The 17,120-nt window shown below is 38.6% G+C and overlaps 2 protein-coding genes and 1 long non-coding RNA gene across 3 annotated transcripts; all 3 read left to right on the plus strand.

Annotated features, from left to right (window-relative positions):
• LOC129582307 (DNA ligase 1-like) lies at positions 1 to 5,194 on the plus strand. The gene is made up of 5 exons (XM_055473808.1): positions 1 to 734; positions 1,362 to 1,673; positions 2,493 to 2,678; positions 3,455 to 3,926; positions 4,755 to 5,194. The coding sequence occupies exons 1-5, from the start codon at positions 311 to 313 to the stop codon at positions 4,843 to 4,845; spliced, it is 1,485 nt and encodes a 494-aa protein (XP_055329783.1). The 5' UTR covers positions 1 to 310; the 3' UTR covers positions 4,846 to 5,194.
• A 1,809-nt stretch (positions 5,195 to 7,003) lies between these two features.
• LOC129582306 (uncharacterized) lies at positions 7,004 to 9,284 on the plus strand. The gene is made up of 2 exons (XM_055473807.1): positions 7,004 to 7,769; positions 8,771 to 9,284. Exons 1-2 carry the CDS (start codon positions 7,395 to 7,397, stop codon positions 8,774 to 8,776), a joined length of 381 nt encoding a protein of 126 aa, XP_055329782.1. The 5' UTR covers positions 7,004 to 7,394; the 3' UTR covers positions 8,777 to 9,284.
• A 4,835-nt stretch (positions 9,285 to 14,119) lies between these two features.
• On the plus strand, positions 14,120 to 15,459 carry LOC129582337 (uncharacterized). The gene is made up of 3 exons (XR_008689618.1): positions 14,120 to 14,258; positions 14,345 to 14,557; positions 15,099 to 15,459. It is a non-coding gene; the product is annotated as an uncharacterized LOC129582337 (long non-coding RNA).
• Positions 15,460 to 17,120: the final 1,661 nt, after the last annotated feature.

Raw genomic sequence — 17,120 nt, forward strand, 5'->3', positions numbered from 1 at the left:
CTCGAAACGGATTTTATATCCGGAAATAAATGATCTCAGAGCGGTCCATTCGCCAGCAGAATTTCCGCTTTTGTGTTTTTACCATTGGCGATTCGATCACAGCGACCCTGATTCCTTTTGACTTGCTTTGTTTGACATTATTTTTCTCGTTACTGAATACCGTCCCAGATCCTTTCTGACACCATTTTTTATTCTTTTCCAACTTTTATAACATCTCGAGTATACCGTAGTACAGCGCAACTGCGTAGCCGTGATTTGTTGTCCTGCTGTCGATTCTGCGCGCTTTCCACCGTTTTCCCGTAGTCCCGCGATGGCCCGCAAACGCGGCACCCTTCGCCTGACAGCACCGCACGCCCGCAAACGCAAATCCCGCGCCAAGCAGCCCGTGGCCCCCGCTGTGGAGGAGACATGGTCCGTCGAGGACATCCTCGATGATAAAGCTGTCGTGAGCGGGAGAAACAAAACTCACGAGTTCCTGATTAAATGGCGTGATTGTCCGCCGGAGCAGAACAGCTGGGAGCCCCTAGATAATCTCCTGGCGGGGGAGTGGAACCCCAAGGAGGAGGTCATCGATTATCTGGAGGCCAAGTACAAGGGCGGCATGGTACTGCTGGAGGAGCTGCCGGGGAAGGGGTCCAAAGGAAAAATCAAGTATTCCATTGTGACGAGGGAGAAACAGCGGGAGATGCAGCGGAAGGGGACGCTGGATAAGGAACTGAAGGAATCCGTCAAAGGTACGCATGCAGAGGAATTTTCCCATTTTTTAAAAATTTTTCCGCATTTTTTGGGGGGTTTGGTTGTTTTTTTTATTTTGGAAATTTATTTAATATTGCTGATTTGTGTAATTTTTTGGAATACCATGGAACGCGTTTTTGCTTCACAAGATTCACAATTTTACAGCGCTTTTATTTTGCGCTTTGTTGTTTTATCGATAATTTTGTTTAGAGAGAATATTGTATGCGAAAATTAATTTTTAAATACGGATCCAGAATTATTTTGGCCATTATTTTGTTTTCATGATTTATTGGAATTTGTTATACTACTGATCTATTTTGGATTATTGGAGTTTATATTTTTGAATGCGGTCTATTTTTGTGTGCTGTTGCTGCTGAAAGTTCTGAATTTTTAAAATAGATTAATTATCCTTTTTTTGAAATATTTTACGTCTGCGCGCATAATTTTCATGTGACGGCACCGATGCTCTAAGCATTTTGTGTATTTTTTATACAAATTTCCGGAAAATGTCGCCTGTTCTTTTTTATAACAGTACGCAAATAAATCTTATTTGCGTACTGTTAGAAGCTCTTTTTTTATTTATTATTTCAGTATTTATTTGTTATTTTTTATTGCTATTTTTATAGAAATTTCCTCGAAGAAATCCGCGACCAAACGAGCGGCCAGTAGTTCTTCGGAACGACTGCGCGAACAGCACCGTGTCGAGCTGGGATTGCGCGCCGATCCGAAACCGCGCAGCAACCTGCTGCCCGAGAGCATCGTGAAGCGTCCCACGACGGCGGCCCGCCGGACATCCCGCGTCCCGATTACGGCGCCATCCGCTGCGGAGTCACGCAAGCGCAAACCGGACACGACGGATGACGAGTCTTCGGCGTCGGACACGAGCTCCGTGCAGATTCTGGGATCGGTCAGCAGCTCCAGTTCGGTGCAGATTATCGGTCAGTACTGGAAAAAATTTGCAGTTTTATCGTTTTAGAAAATCTTATTGCTAAATTAATAAGAAAATAAATAAATAGATTTATATTGATTTAAACAGCTATTAATCTAGTGTGAATAAGAAGTTGAATTTAATGAATTTGAAATTTAATAATTTTAGAAATTTGATTGCTAAACCATTAAGCAGAATAAATAAATAGATTTATATTGATTTAAACAGATATTAATCTAGTGTGAATAAGTTGAATTTAATGAATTTGAAATTTAATAATTTTAGAAAATTTGATTGCTAAATCATTAAGCAGAATAAATAAATAGATTTATAATGATTTAAACTAATAATAATATAATGTGAATAAATTGAATTTAACCGTGATAATGTTTCCAATATGGACTATGTAGTAACCAAACAACCCAAATAATTTTGGTAATTATCGAAATTTTTTCGACTACCGTATGATAGTGGAGTTTCTTTGTTTCGTTTCTGCGTTTCTTGAGATTCCAGTAAAGTGGGTAATGGTCTCGAAAGTAAAGAGGTAGAATTTAATACTGGAAACCAGTGCAGATGATGAAACGTTGAATGCGGAAGTGAAAAATAGACGATAATCAATAAGTAAAAATGCAAAATACGATAATTAGCGGCTGTACCGTAATAAGCATGTTCATGTCATACTTAGGAGGATGTGTCGTAGTGTAAGGTATCCACTATCCCTATGGCTGGTGTATAATACGGTTTCTTAAAGAATGACTTTGGCAAGATAAATCGGTTGCTCTAATCTTTTCCGTATTTGTTTTTGAATTTTTTGAAATTATTTTGGCAGACGATTCCAGTGGCGAGTTGTCGGAGCCCAGTCGCAAGCGCCGCTCCATGCCCGTCCGCGCCGCCGTTCAACGGCCATCATCACCGGAAATCCTCCGGGGCGACCAGCGCAAGAAGCCTCCGCCGCCGTCAGCCGGCTCGAAAGCGGACAAATGGACAGCGGAAGATGAGGCGACCCTACGCGACGGTATGGTGTTTATTCTCCGATTTTATTGTGGTTATTTCGTTTACGATTCGGTCTACGCCGGACGCTAAGGAAAATATTTCTCGGTCTATTTTTGAATATCATGGTGATTCGAAGGAATCACCGTGGTCAGCATTTTCCGTGATATGAAACTGAGAACTGATCAGTTAAAATTCAGATGGTCAGTGAATTTATTGCATGAGTACTGGTAACTTAATTAATTATTGTTTGCTTATTAATTCGATCGGTGTGCGAAGCCGATGTCGTGATTTGATTTTATTTATTTTTTTGGTATTTAGGAAACTTTATGTTGCTAATTTTCAGTTTGTCTTTCTAATTTAAAACATTAATTGCCATTTATTTCTGCGTATCGGATTATGGCGGAAATTCTCTGTTCGTTTAATTCGCTATTTTTCGATAATGTACAGTACCAATATGCTGTTTTTTCGCGCGTATATTCATCGGCTATTTGTGCTACATCTGCTGATACGGTATTTATTTGTGAATTTATATTGTTTATTTACGTAATTTAAATTTCATTAATTTATTTAATATGGATTGCCAGTAGATAATCCGTATTCCAGTTTTGATTTGTATTTATTGTATTATTTGTATACGTAATTTGTTAATCAATATGCGCATTAACGAGCACCACTCAGTATATACAGTCAGATAAATGTATTTATTTGATAATTAATGTATTTATTTGATAGTTAATATTATTTATTTATTTAATATGGGCTGTCAACTGCTATTCCGATTTTAAAATGAAATTATAGATCTGTTTCTATCGGACGACGAATCGGACGCCGACTCGGAATCCGACTCCGACGCCAGCGAACCGGAAGCGTCCCAAACCGACGCGGCCGTCATCGCCGGCCCGGGACCCTACAAAATCATCGACCACGAGGAGCCGGTGACGGGCGGCGGGCGCGCCTCCCCCTCCACCTGGATGTACACCGTCCTGCTGTGGCCGGCGGGCTGCAAGGTCCCGCCCAAGGTCCCGCCGGCCCGCCACACCTACGCCTGGTGCGAGCAGGAATACCCGCTGGCGCTGCAGGCCTACCTGCAGTCCGTGTTGCGCTGTGAAGAGCAGCGCCGGCAGCGGATGCTCAAGGAGAAACAGCAGAAGCGCGCCCGCCGGGTCCGCGAGGAGGCCGAGGAGATTGTCAAGTTTGCCGCGCTGGAGGGCGGCTATGAGCTGCTGCTGGAGTTTATGGAGAAGGGACAGACGCCGGGCGCCGTGACACTGTGAGTGCGGAATTTTGGGAATTTTTTTCATTGATAAAAATCGATAGGTTTTCACCCTGTTATTTGCAATAGTTTTGGAAAATTAATTTTAAAATTAAATTTGAATAAATTGATTTAATTTTAACTTATCTATGTTCAGATTGAAAATGGGAATTTTTTCACCGGACACCGGGTGTGCCTAAATTTAGATACATACTTAATTTTTAATTACATTCGTTATTGTAAAGTAAATTTGATTAAATTAAGTTTAGTTTATCCCGGTTTATTGGAATTTGTGTTTACATTCTTTACGTTAAAATTTTATTTTACCCGGGTTTTAATTTTAGAAAATTAATTTATAATTTGACAGCTGCAAAACTCGAACGGATGGACATGTAACGTGGTAAAATTAGCATTTTTAAATCTGTTTGTACGCTTTTTGTGATGAAATTTGGATTGTGTTCTTGCACGGATTGTAGTGTGATGTTTATGCCGTGCCCGTAATGTTATTCATTTCAGAAAATCGAATAAAAATATAGGTAAAACCGGAATTTTGTGTAAAATTTCATTCCGTAAAATTCCCAGTTATTCAGTGTTCTAAGGGTAATCTTTCGAAACTATATCGTTATTCGTTACAGTTTCGCTTAAAATTTATACGAATCGGTACGATTTGAATTCTCCTGCACATCTTTTTTAATATTATTTGCGGAAATTATTTTTTAAAAGCTTCCTGAATATTTTATTTCCTTATGATTTTATTTATTGCATTTTTGACTTTTGATATCTTCAGATTTTAATCTTTGTTGCATCTTTGTTCAGCGTTATTTTCGCTGAATTTGATAATTTCAGGGATGATTTTCCCGCGTTCCACCGGAAAGTGGACGCCGTTATGCGGCAAAACCAGCAAGGAGCAGCGGGATCCTCCAAAACCAACGCGTAGATCGATACTCACCCGTTTTTAAGGAAATTTCCACATTTTACATTTTTATAGATTTGAACTTTCGCTATAAACTGGTTTTTAATTCTCTAATTCGGAATTGAATTTTTTACATTATATTGGAGCTTGTGCGTTCGTTTAGTTTATAGTTGTTCTAAACTTGTACATTTGTGTAACCGTATACGGCTCTAACCCATGATGGAATGCGTTGACGGCATCTTCACTTTTAAATTTCAGGATTTGCAGAGAGTTGCACACAAATAAGCTGTGGAATGGTGAATTTTTAACAGTGATAAATAGCATTCTTTTTCGCTTACTGACAGATCTGATATTCTTAGCGGTTTCTGTGTTTTCTACCATGGATGCGACGGTCCTGGCCTAGACTGTGGATAGAAATAAACTTGGGTTACGTTGATCATGATATGCAAAGTTCAAACCGTAACAAACGGGATAATTTTGTTTATTAAGACTGGTAATTGTATCTAGTAATTGGTTTGATTTTGACCAATGGGAGTGATTTGGAGGCGGACGCGTTGGTATCTGCCGATTACTATGTACAACGAGATTCTTTATCTTAATGGAATTTTTCTCAACAGAAAACACAATTTTTCAGCCAAAAATTAAACATTAAGAAACTTTTGACATTTGTTGGCCCTTAATTATAAATTAATTTTTATGCAGATTCGTCATTATGTACATTCTTCATGGTGTTTAATGATCTTTAATTATATTCACCGTAGTAATGTATTTGATGACCTTTATTAATTAACTACATCAGATTTGTTGACTTCTATTACAGTAATTAATTGCTATGTTGTTTTCGTCATTATGTACAGCCTTCACGGTATTTGTCGACCTATTTGTATTCACCGTCAGCGCATAATGTATTTAGTGACCTTTGTTAATAGCGAATGCGCTTCTTTGGGTTATTCACCAATCACCATAACATAGGTTAAACACAAAATTACGCAGTTCATTATTTCAACACACAACACACTTCATCCAGCCTCTCTTTTGTACTTTTTTTACCGATACAAAACGTTTCCTAGAACACACGCGGCGTTTCCTCGCATTAAAGCAACACTGATTCTCTGCTTCAGAAACTGCATGAGTGGACCGTTTTTGTTGTATCCTCGTAAAAAACATCTTGGACATCTTACATTTCGCTTCTTTACCTCTTTATCAGATTTGTTGGCCTTATTACACGATTAATTATTATGTTATTAATTCGCCTTTATGTACATTCTTCATGGTGTTTGCTGACCTCTTTTTATTAATTATTATTATCTATTTTCACCGTCGTAATTTAGTTGATGACCTTTATTAAATTAAGTATATCAGATTTGTCACAATGACAAATGGGGATAAAATACGTATAAGATCGCATGCCCGGACAAGTGCGGGTGCAACCGGTAGTTTCCTCCAGTTCCACATTTGGCCGAAGACAGTAAAAGCCGTAAAAACGCCCACGTGGAAACGATGGGTTTCCTGTTTTCGCCCTGGCAGTCCAAACTTTTGGCATATTTGGTTCGGATTTTAGGAAGCTCATTCGTTTCGCTGGCAGAAAGATTCGCGACATTAGAGGGGAACCTCGTTCTACTGCTTGTTTTTTGAAGCAGAAATCAGGTCTTGCTGTAGTGAAAGGAAATGCTGCTGCTGTTTTGGGCACTTTGAATTATATGCGTCCAAGGATTTTTGACGGCGATAACGATTTTGGCTGTTTTTTTAAACGTTTAAATTTGTACCATTTTAAACAGTATTACGCGAATGCATTTTTTATACGTCGATGGCCTTCGCCCAATAAAAGTTAAATAGAAATGTAGATGATAGGCTAACATTAGAAAAAGCTGTTGGTTATACAGACTATACGTATCCATGCGGACCACAATTCATTGGTACGTAATTAAAGTACAATAGAAGTATCTTTATTTCTTCACGATACTTTGGCTGTTCGGCATTACAGTATCAAATACCGGTACGTACCATTATTAAAGATAAATACAAGCCTTCGATAGAACGGCGTTGAGTTGTCTCGTATCTCTGGTAGGTTGCAAGCGCCGCAGCCTTGATACACATCGGATCGCCACGCTACGCGACGATATTAGCCTGTTTGTGTCATTGTCCGACAATCGGTCTCTCTGTCCTCTCATTTGGACGCTTTCTATCTCTCTCTCTCTCTTTCTCTCTCTCAATATCTCTCTCTCTATTTCGTATTCGATCTTTCTCGAAACGGATTTTGTATCCGGAAATAATGATATCAGAGCGGCCCATTCGCGTGATCAAGCAGAATTTTCGCTTTTGTTAGTTTTGTACTCTCCACTGACGACCACATGCAGCGACCCTGATTTCTTTTTGCTTGCGTTGTTTGACACTTTTTCTCGCACTGAATATCGTCCCTGATCCTTTTTAGCACCCCTTTGTAATTGTTTTCCAACTTTTCTAACATCCCGAGTACACCGTACTGCTGCAGTGCAACCGCAGTCGTGATTTGTTGTCTTTCTGTCGTTTCTGCGCGCTTTCCATCCTTTTCCTGTAGTGAGTGTAGTCCCGCGATGGCCCACGCCGAGCAGCCCGCGGCCCCCGCAGTGGAGGAGACATGGTCCGTCGAGGATATCTTAGATGATGAAGCTGCCGCGAACGGGACCCACGAGTTCCTGATCAAGTGGCTCGGTTGTCCGCCAGAGCAGAACAGCTGGGAGCCCCTGGATAACCTCCTGGCGGGGGAGTGGAACCTCCGGGATGCCATTATTGACTATCTGGAGGCCAAGTACAAGGGCGGCATGGTGCTGCTGGATGAGCTGCCGGAGAAGGGAACCAAGGGAAAAATCAAGTATTACATTGTGACGAAGGAGAAACAGCGGGAGATGCAGCGGAATGGAATGCTGGATGTTTATGGCAAAGGGACAGACGCCGGGCGCCGTGACACTGTGAGTACGGATTGTTTTGTTTTTCGGATTAAAATAGAACGGTTTTACCGGTTTTTCTAATTTTCGAAATTATTTTTAAAATTCAGTTTACATATTAATTTATTTAAATTTGATTTTTTAATATTTATTTTTACCGGAGTATTTTAGACAGTTAATAATGAAATTTAATTTGTTCCGTTGATTTGAGTTTACATACAGATTTTTAATGGTAAGATATAAATGTGTTTACCGGGGTATTTAATTTTAGAAAATTATTTTCAAAATTAAATTTATGTATCTTAATTTATTTAATTTTGATTTTTGAATTTTGATGTTCTTACCCAAGTGTTTAATTTTAGAAAATTATTTGGAGTTTATATTTGAGTAATTTATCTGTTTTTAGTTTATTTGAATTTACGTTTGTATTTGTAATGTTAAAATACAAATGTTTTTGCCCTCTTGTTTAATTTTAGAAAATTAATTTTGAAATTTGACAGTTGCAAAAATTCCAACAGATGGAAATCGAAAACAGTAAAATCAGCTTTATGCATCCTTTTTGTGGTGAAATTTGGGCTCTGTTTTTGCACGTATCATAGCGCTAAGTTTTGCCGTAAAGTGAAAGTAATTTCATTAGTTCCAGTCTCGTACAAACGGAATTTGTGGGGACTTAAATTCGTAGTTATGCTTCTTTCTAAATTTAATTAATTCTTGCGAAATTAAATCGTTACAGTTTCGGTTAATATTAATATGACTGTATCCGATTTAAAATTGTTCTATACATCCATTTTTATTTGATTCGTGGTTTTTTCAAAAATTATTTGCTAAAATTAATTTTTATAAAAGTTTGCTGATTATTTTATTAGTTTTTTTTGCTATAGTTTCTTATTTTATTTAATCAAATTTTTGTTTCATTTGTGCTTTTGTTTGTGGCGTTTTGACGTTTCATGTTCTTCAGATTTTTGTTTTTATTGCATCATTATCCAGCGTTACATTTACGGTTAGTTGAATTTGATAATTTTCAGGGATGATTTTCCCGCGTTCCACCGGAAAGTGGACGCCGTTATGCGCCAAAACCAGCAAGGAGCAGCGGGATCCTCCAAAACCAACGCGTAGATCGATACTCACCACTTGTGAAGAAAATTTCCGCATTTTACAATTTTATTAATTTGAAGCTTTCGTTGAAAACTGGTTTCTCATTTCTCTAATTCGGAATTGAATATTTTTTGCATTATATTTCAGCTTGTGCGTTCGCACAGTTTATAGTTTACTAAACTTGTACAGTTGTGTAACCGAATACGGCTTTAACCTGTGATGAAATGCGTTTACAGCATCTTGACTTTAAATTCTGAGGATTTGCATACAGTTGCACACGAATAAGCTTTGAAATGGTGAATGTGTAACCGTGATAAATAGAATTTTTTTCGCTTACTGACGGGCCTAATACTCTTAGCGGTTTCTATGTTTTCTACGTTGGATGCGACGGTGAATAGAAATGAACTTTGATTGTGGATAGAAATAAACCTGGGTTACGTTCAACGTTGATATGCAAAGTTCAAACCATAACAAGCGGGATAGTTTTGTTTATCGAGTGGTTTATTAATTGGTATTTTGCTTGATAACTTAGTGGTACATACTACATAGTTAGTGATTTTAGAGGCGGACGCGTTAGTATCTGCCGATTACTTTGTACGACAAGATTCGTTATCTTAATGGCATTTCTCTCAACAGTGCAAGCGCGCGGAAGATTCTTTTTCAGTTTACATTAAACGTTAAGAAATTGCTCACATTTGTTGGCCTTTATTAATTAATTTTTCATGTAGATTCGTCACTAGATACAGACCGTGCAGTTATCATGGTGTTTATTGACCATTAATTATATTAATTTTACCGGCCGTTGCATGTATTTGACGACCTTTATTAACTAATTACATCAGATTGGTTGGACTTTATTAACTAATTAATTATTATGTTATTTTCGTCTTTATGTACATTCTTTATGGTGTTTGTTGACCTTTATTTATCATTAAATGTTTTCACTGTCGTAGTGAGTAGTTGATGACCTTTATTGAATTAATTACATCAGATTTGTTGGCTTTGTTAATTAATTATTGTGTTATTTTCGTCATTATGTACATTCTTATATTCATGGTGCTTCTTCCTTTATTTATCGTTAAATATTTTCGCCGTAAAAATGTAGTTGATGACCATTTTTAATTAATTACATCAGATTCGTCACAATGGGCATAAAACTGAAATGGCAGATGCATGATAGGTTAACTAATGGATACCGCTGTTAATTTTCCCCTTTCGCATTATTGGATTAATGTCCGTAGCGTACAGTACGTCTGTACGACCAACTATTCTCAAGTTAACTTAAACTTTCCCCATCAATAAGCAACATATGAATCATAGTAATATCGGTACATCGATTTAGACGTTTACTCAGATGGAAAACGTATGGATCACAATCACCCTTAAATCAGTGTTTTTTTGTCTTGAAAAAGACAAAATTTGTCCTGGAATTATTCTGTCGTAACCCGGCAAAAATATCTAGGTAAAAATACTGCTTTTTTCTCTTGAAACTCTTTGCGTCTGTCTCCTAAATTTCTGTACTTTGTATTGGAATACTAATTAGTTATTTGAAGACCCTTTTGTGTACGTAGCCATTTTTCGTATTTAATCAACAGGAATTTACTGACGGTTTAGATTCAGTAGTTGTTGGGGATGAGTGTATGGAAAAGTTTTCGACTGACAGAAATTATACCGGCAAGTTGGCAACGAACATGTCAGTAATCCCGCTTTGCATATCTTTTCTGAAAAATGCATTTTTCCTCCTCGGTGGACAACTGCCAGTTTCTATATGTCACCCAACCATCCACACCAATTTCGTTTGATAGCACTGAGCATCCAGTTCGATTGTCATGCAGTTAGAGAATACCGGTACATTGTGCGCAGTTTTAGTACAACGATTCGCAATTGCTACTTCCCAAAACAAAGAAATAGGTATTAATTTGTAATAAGATACGTACTGCTGCACTGGCCAGGCGGTGTAAATAATTTTTTGCCTGAAAGAGTCAAGGATAGACACGGATGCTGTCAGTTTACATGCATCCCAATAAATACCATCAGTTAAATTCCTTGCCGCGTGCCGGATAATTAGTAGCATTGGAAAACAAAGGGAAATCAAGAATTTCCGTGTTGGTGCAGCGCGGTACGAAGATTGCGCTCGACTGAAACATCAAGTTTTGTCGAACGCATTCACTAACAACTAACAAGTGCTGCACCCGCAATGGAACTGTATGATACACGCAGCCGTTGGGATGTCACTCTGTGTGAATCCTGATAAGAGACTTTTTTTGACATCAGTGATGTACGCGTACGTGCCCCTTTGCTATGACATTGCGTTTTCAGCTATGAACCGTTGAATGTCTTCTGTTGATTGACCATAACGATTAATGAATATACAAGTAGAAACATGCCTAAATAATAAAATAAATGAATTACAACTTGCGCGGTGTTCTTTTATCTTTATGTATAATATGAACAATGTATATGTTGTTATATTATAGAGAGGTTTATTGTGTAGATGAATATAGATGAATTTAGCTTTACCACCGGCAAACTATCAGATAATCAAGCATTTCTGTTGGATTGATTGTGTTAGTTTGAAGTACTGCATACAAAAGCGGACCGTTTCAATGGATGCATAATTATAAGAAGTACAAAGTAGTACAATGTTCAGTAATTAACGTTATCGATTAGCATTTCGCGGCGCTAATGAAAAATTTCATCTGCCTACTGTCGCACTTACAGTGTCTTATTACGTAATAATTATTACTTACAGTGCCTTGTTACAATTTACAAAGTAAAGTATACTCTGTAAATTTTAATAATTTAGCTGCTACAGAAATAAATCAGCTAGCGATATCGCTTTTATTGTGCGCACTCTGTCTCTCTCTCTCTCTCTCTGAGTCTGAAGGAGATTAATTTAAGTAATACTTAATTTGGCGCTACCATTGCTACCGGGAGTTTTTTGGAATGCAATAAAATATATTATAATTACATCTTTGGCTAAGCTTCTGGCTAGCATGCAGGGAAAAAAATAAGGTGATTTGCGCTTATGCATAATTACAGTGTTAAGCGCACACATTCCGTAATCAATTACGGAGTACTACGCATAAAAAACAAGAATGCCCAATCTTTCAGGGTGTAATACAAATTTTTTTAGTAATAGGGTCGAAGTATCGCAATTGACTTAGCTTCTACGTATACACATTAACTCGTGCAAATGATGCTCGTACATCTTCAACAAGATTAATTAATCTTGTAAGTTTATGGGAAGCTGTAGAAGCTTAAGGTGAATTTGCTAGCTAAAATTATTTTAGTATTTTTCGAATGAAATTTGCCGAATCACGACAATATTCATGCTGAACGAGATAAAATTATAACTATCCAGGCGTTATCAGTCAGCGCTGAAAGCGATTTGCATGAACCGACATGCAAACCTGTGTATCGGATGCGGTTTTTTGTGAATCACTCATCCGAAACATATAAAACTGTCTTTCCATATAAATGTTATTAATAGGGTTTCGAAAAGGCGGTCATACAGACTGTACGTATCCACAGGACCACGTATAATTATTTGGTAATTAAATTGTCAGGCATACAAAGTTAATGACAATAAACGAAATTAATGCATTTGCGATTTTCACATTCACAATACGGGCAGTGGGCGGCCTCTGGACGCCGGCCGATCTTCATGAAGGGATCCAAGAATCCGGCCGGAAATGAAATGGGTGCCGGGCCGAAGCCGACGATCACGATTGGGTTAATCAGCCCGGAATCCGGGCTAATTAACCCATAAACCGTCGGTCGCGCGCGCGCGCGCCTGGACCGTGTGACGCATCGTATGACGGCGGCGGGACTTAAATATTCACGATCACAGGAGTCGCGGCTCTGGTTGACCAATGAATTAAGCTTCACGTTTACAATTAAGCGAGGTGCTTCAGGAGCTTTGCACCCGGAGTCCGTTAAGCTTAACGGACGGCGGTTCCGTCAATCCGGGGAATAATAGCGTTTCACGAATTTCCAGGTAATACCGAGAGATTTTGGTGCAATTAATAATAAGAAACCCAATAACAACATTAATGGCAAATCATGGCGATGGCACTGATGGAAAACATGGCGCTAACAGAATTCGAAATAATATTACTATAATAATTATTAGTATGTATTTCGAATGCAGTTAACGCCATGTTTTCCACGGTAAATAATCCGCCCATTTTTAATCTAATTTCCAGTACGATCGTTTGCTAATTAAACAAGCGAAAATGTAAGAGATGCACAAATAAAATATTACTGCAAAGTGCAGCGACGATTTTTATAGAGGTTTATTTTAAGTCGCAGTAAGCACAGAATAGTTGATTGAGCGGACAATGCTCATGCAGTGGCGCCTTTATGCTAGGATGTACTAACTGCAGTTTTGCTTGATCATACCGATTTGATGATAGGAGTATCGGTATAATCATTATTACATATCGTATATCGGTATATTTCAATCGGTACATACTATATAGGATACACGGATCGGTATATCTCAATCGATATCTACGTTGTTTACGAAGGCATTACTCGATCGGTCAGCTTCCGGACAGCTGGGACGACAGACAATGGACGGCTAGTTAAAGCGCGCGATAGCGTATCTTATCTTCTTCCGTTGTTCGCACTCACAATACCCGGTACGCGTCGTAATCGCTGGGCAATGTGGTAAGTTGTGGTGGTTCGGAAAAGCATAGTGAAATTTCTGTTTATTAGATCTTAATTGGCAGCTAGGTGAACGTAAACTGTACAGTGACAGTGGTGTTGTCACCGAACAAAGTGCAAGAACAAAGGTGTGCACTGTGAATGAATTTATGGATTGCTTCCTTGAACAACGAGCGATTAATGAAAATGCAAGTACTGTATACTTAAAACTCCAGTTGTATTTTCCAAGTAGTGTTGTTTTTGTACTTATTTTTTACGTCTGGGATAAGATAATAATGTAATAATTTAATAATTATATTAATTTCGTTAATCACGCGGTTCATTCAGGCATCTGTACTGCATGGAGCGCAATTACGTATACAAATTATACTGCAACTAAAATTGCGGCACATCTAAAGTGTTTTACTGTATTTTAGTGCTTTACTGTATTTTTAGTGCTTGCCGGTAAGGATGGCAAGTTGTACGTGGAAATGTACCTTCGATAAGACCACCCATTAAAATCTGCCATGTTCCGTGATTCAGTTTAATTCTGTACGAGTACTACTAGTGCTTAAATTACCAGCGGTCCAGCATTATTAAGTATCGTAGTAAACATTAATTATCGGAGACATTAATCAGCTTATCGTGTAGACTAACTTCCCGTACATCACGAATGCGTTTAGTTTGTGTTACGCGATGATTATTGTGATTATTTTTTCTTTAATATTTTCATTCATAGTGATCTTTCAGATTCTGAGTACATATACAGTACGTGAAATACAGATAACAATATTAAGTAAATATAATTAATTAATTGCAGTTTTTGGTATACTACTATTGCATTATCATTGTAGAAGTTAGCTTGGAAAAATAATGAAGTCCCAGGAACCACGGCAGTAAGCTCTACCAAGCTATCGGTGCCGTTCGTGTCCGTCCCGTTGAGATCTAGCGCCTCGTTGTTGTCCATGGGGAATATGGGGACGGATAGCAAACGGCGTTGTTGCGGTTTGCTTTCGGTGGAGTCCGCACCATCCGTCGCGGCATTGCAGCCAGCTCCCTCGGCCACGGTGGGATTGTCCGGACATACATTAATTCGAATAAACTATGGAAAGCGTACTCGCTTCTGGCGGGCACTGCATGACTAAAGCGTAGCAGTAAATTTATAATGTTTTTATCTACAGTACAGCTTAGCAGCTAGAATGCATGTTACAATTATGAAGCGTGTAGAGTAAAATCCTTACACCAGTGAGATATTCCGGCGGGGCAGATGAGAAGTCCGCTGTTCTCGAAGCAGGACAATAGTTCTGGATGGGACATTTTTGGCCATATTGAAAACTTTCCTGTAAACCTACTTGGAGGGAAATACTCGTATTTATGGTCTAAATTATGGTGGTCGTCTCTCTGAGCCGGTGAATTCATGGTTTCACCGATTATACATGTAGGCGTGTTACTGGACATTACTACTTAATGCATTTTCCCAACTTCATCTTTGACGAATTTGGTAGCGTCACGTCTTGTTCGTCTTGCTTGCCCACCTTTTAAGTACCCAACTTGCTCTCCTACTGTACACCACACCTACGTAAAGGTTACAGGCTGCCTAATTTTCAGGGATGATTTTCCCGCATTCCACCGGAAAGTGGACGCCGTTATGCGCCAAAACCAGCAGGGCGCAGTGGGATCCTCGAAAAGTCACGAAAACCAGCGCGTAGATATGATACTCACGAGTTTCGAAGAAAATTTCCACATTTTACATTTTCATTGATTTGAACTTTCGTTATAAACTGGTTTTTAATTCTCTAGTCCGGAATTGAATTGTCTTCATATTACACTGGAGCTTGTGCGTTCGCACAGTTTATAGTTGTTCTAAACTTGTACAGTTGTGTAACTAGCGAATACTGCTTTAACCCATGATGTTACTGCGTTGACGGCATCTTGGTTTTAAATTGAGGATTTGCAATAGTTGCACACAAATGAGCTGTGGAATGGTGAATGTGTAACCGACGTACCGTGATACATACAATGTACGACAAAAAGAGGTTGAACCGATCAGTCGGTCCGCGGTTCAAAATAACCTCGCAACGACACGCCACTAAAACTTGACGCTTACTTTTTGTCGTTGCGCTCGTGAATATCAAAGTGCAGCTATACTAGTTGCATATCAAAGGTGTAGAAACAAATTTTAAACTTTTGATACTAAACCTGTATTGTTTATGGCGAACAGCACAAATTCTAGCCATTTTGCTTTCTCGTAGGCACAGCATAGGATCTGTGCGCATAACCGTTTGGCTTGCAATCAATGCTTAAGTCTATGGGAAAGCAAAATGGCTAGAATTTGTGCTGTTCGCCATAAACAGCCACAGGTTTAGTATCAAAAAGTTTAAAATTTGTTTCTACACCTTTTGATATGCAACTAGTATAGCTGCACTTTGTTATTCACGGAGCGCGAGCGTCTGAAAGTAGTGAGTAAGCGTCCAAGTTTTAGTGGTGGCGTGTCGTTGCGAGGTTATTTTGAACCGCGGACCGACTGATCGGTTCAACCTCTTTTTGTCGTACATTGTAGAATGTTTTTCGCATACTGACGCCTGACGGGTCTAATATTCTTACTTCTTAGCGGTTTCTATGTTTTCTACGATGGATGCGACGGTGCTGGCTTAAAATGTGGATAGAATTAAAACTTGGGTTACGTTGATATGCAAAGTGCCAACCGTAACAAACGGGATAATTTGGTTTATTACGTGGTAATTGTGTTTAGTAAGCGGTTTGCTTTAATTTCGACCAGTGGACGCGCATTACTAACGGGTAACGGCCGATTACTATGTACGTTATCTTCGTTAGCTGCATTTCTCTCAGCAGTGCAAGCGCGAGCACATTACTTTTCAGCTAAAATTACACGTTGAGAAATTTTTGACATTTTTTGACCTGTATTAAATAATTTTTTATGTAGATTCGTCATTATGAACATTCTTCATGGTGTTTATTGACCTTTAATTATTGTCATCGTCGTAATGTATTTGATGGCCTTTAATAATTATTTACATCCGATTTTTTTATCTTATATTAATTATTATTAGCTATTTTCACCGTCGTAATGCAGTTGATGACCTTTATTAAATGAATTACATCAGATTCGCCACAATCACGATGCCAAACGGGGATAAAATAGAATTGCAGATGACAGGTTAACTTTAGAAAAGTCGGTCATACAGACAGCTGTACGTGTATCCACAGGACCACAAATCATTTGTAATTACCGTAATTACCTAAAGTCTCAAGCACACGGAATTAATGACAATAAACGAAAAAATGCACCTGCGCTTTCACATTTCACAATCTGGACAGTGGACGCCGCGGGCCTTCAGTATATACTGAAGGCCCGCCGCCATCCTACGAGGCTGTTTAATTGGCGGTTTATCACAGAAGCCGCGGCTCCTACGATCGGAATCCGGAGATGAATGGAGCTCCCGATCCGCGAAATAAAAGTGGTTAACGATTTTCCGGGTAATATCGAGAAATTTTGGTACATTTAACAAAAAAAATCCTTATAACTGTATAACAACACTATTAATATTATTTCGAATTCAGTTGACGCCAATGTTTTCCGTACGAGTACGGTAAATAATCCGCCCATTT

Source organism: Paramacrobiotus metropolitanus, unplaced genomic scaffold, assembly GCF_019649055.1.
Source record: "Paramacrobiotus metropolitanus isolate TYO unplaced genomic scaffold, Prichtersi_v1.0 Parri_scaffold0000007, whole genome shotgun sequence".
Classification (NCBI taxonomy): domain Eukaryota; kingdom Metazoa; phylum Tardigrada; class Eutardigrada; order Parachela; family Macrobiotidae; genus Paramacrobiotus; species Paramacrobiotus metropolitanus.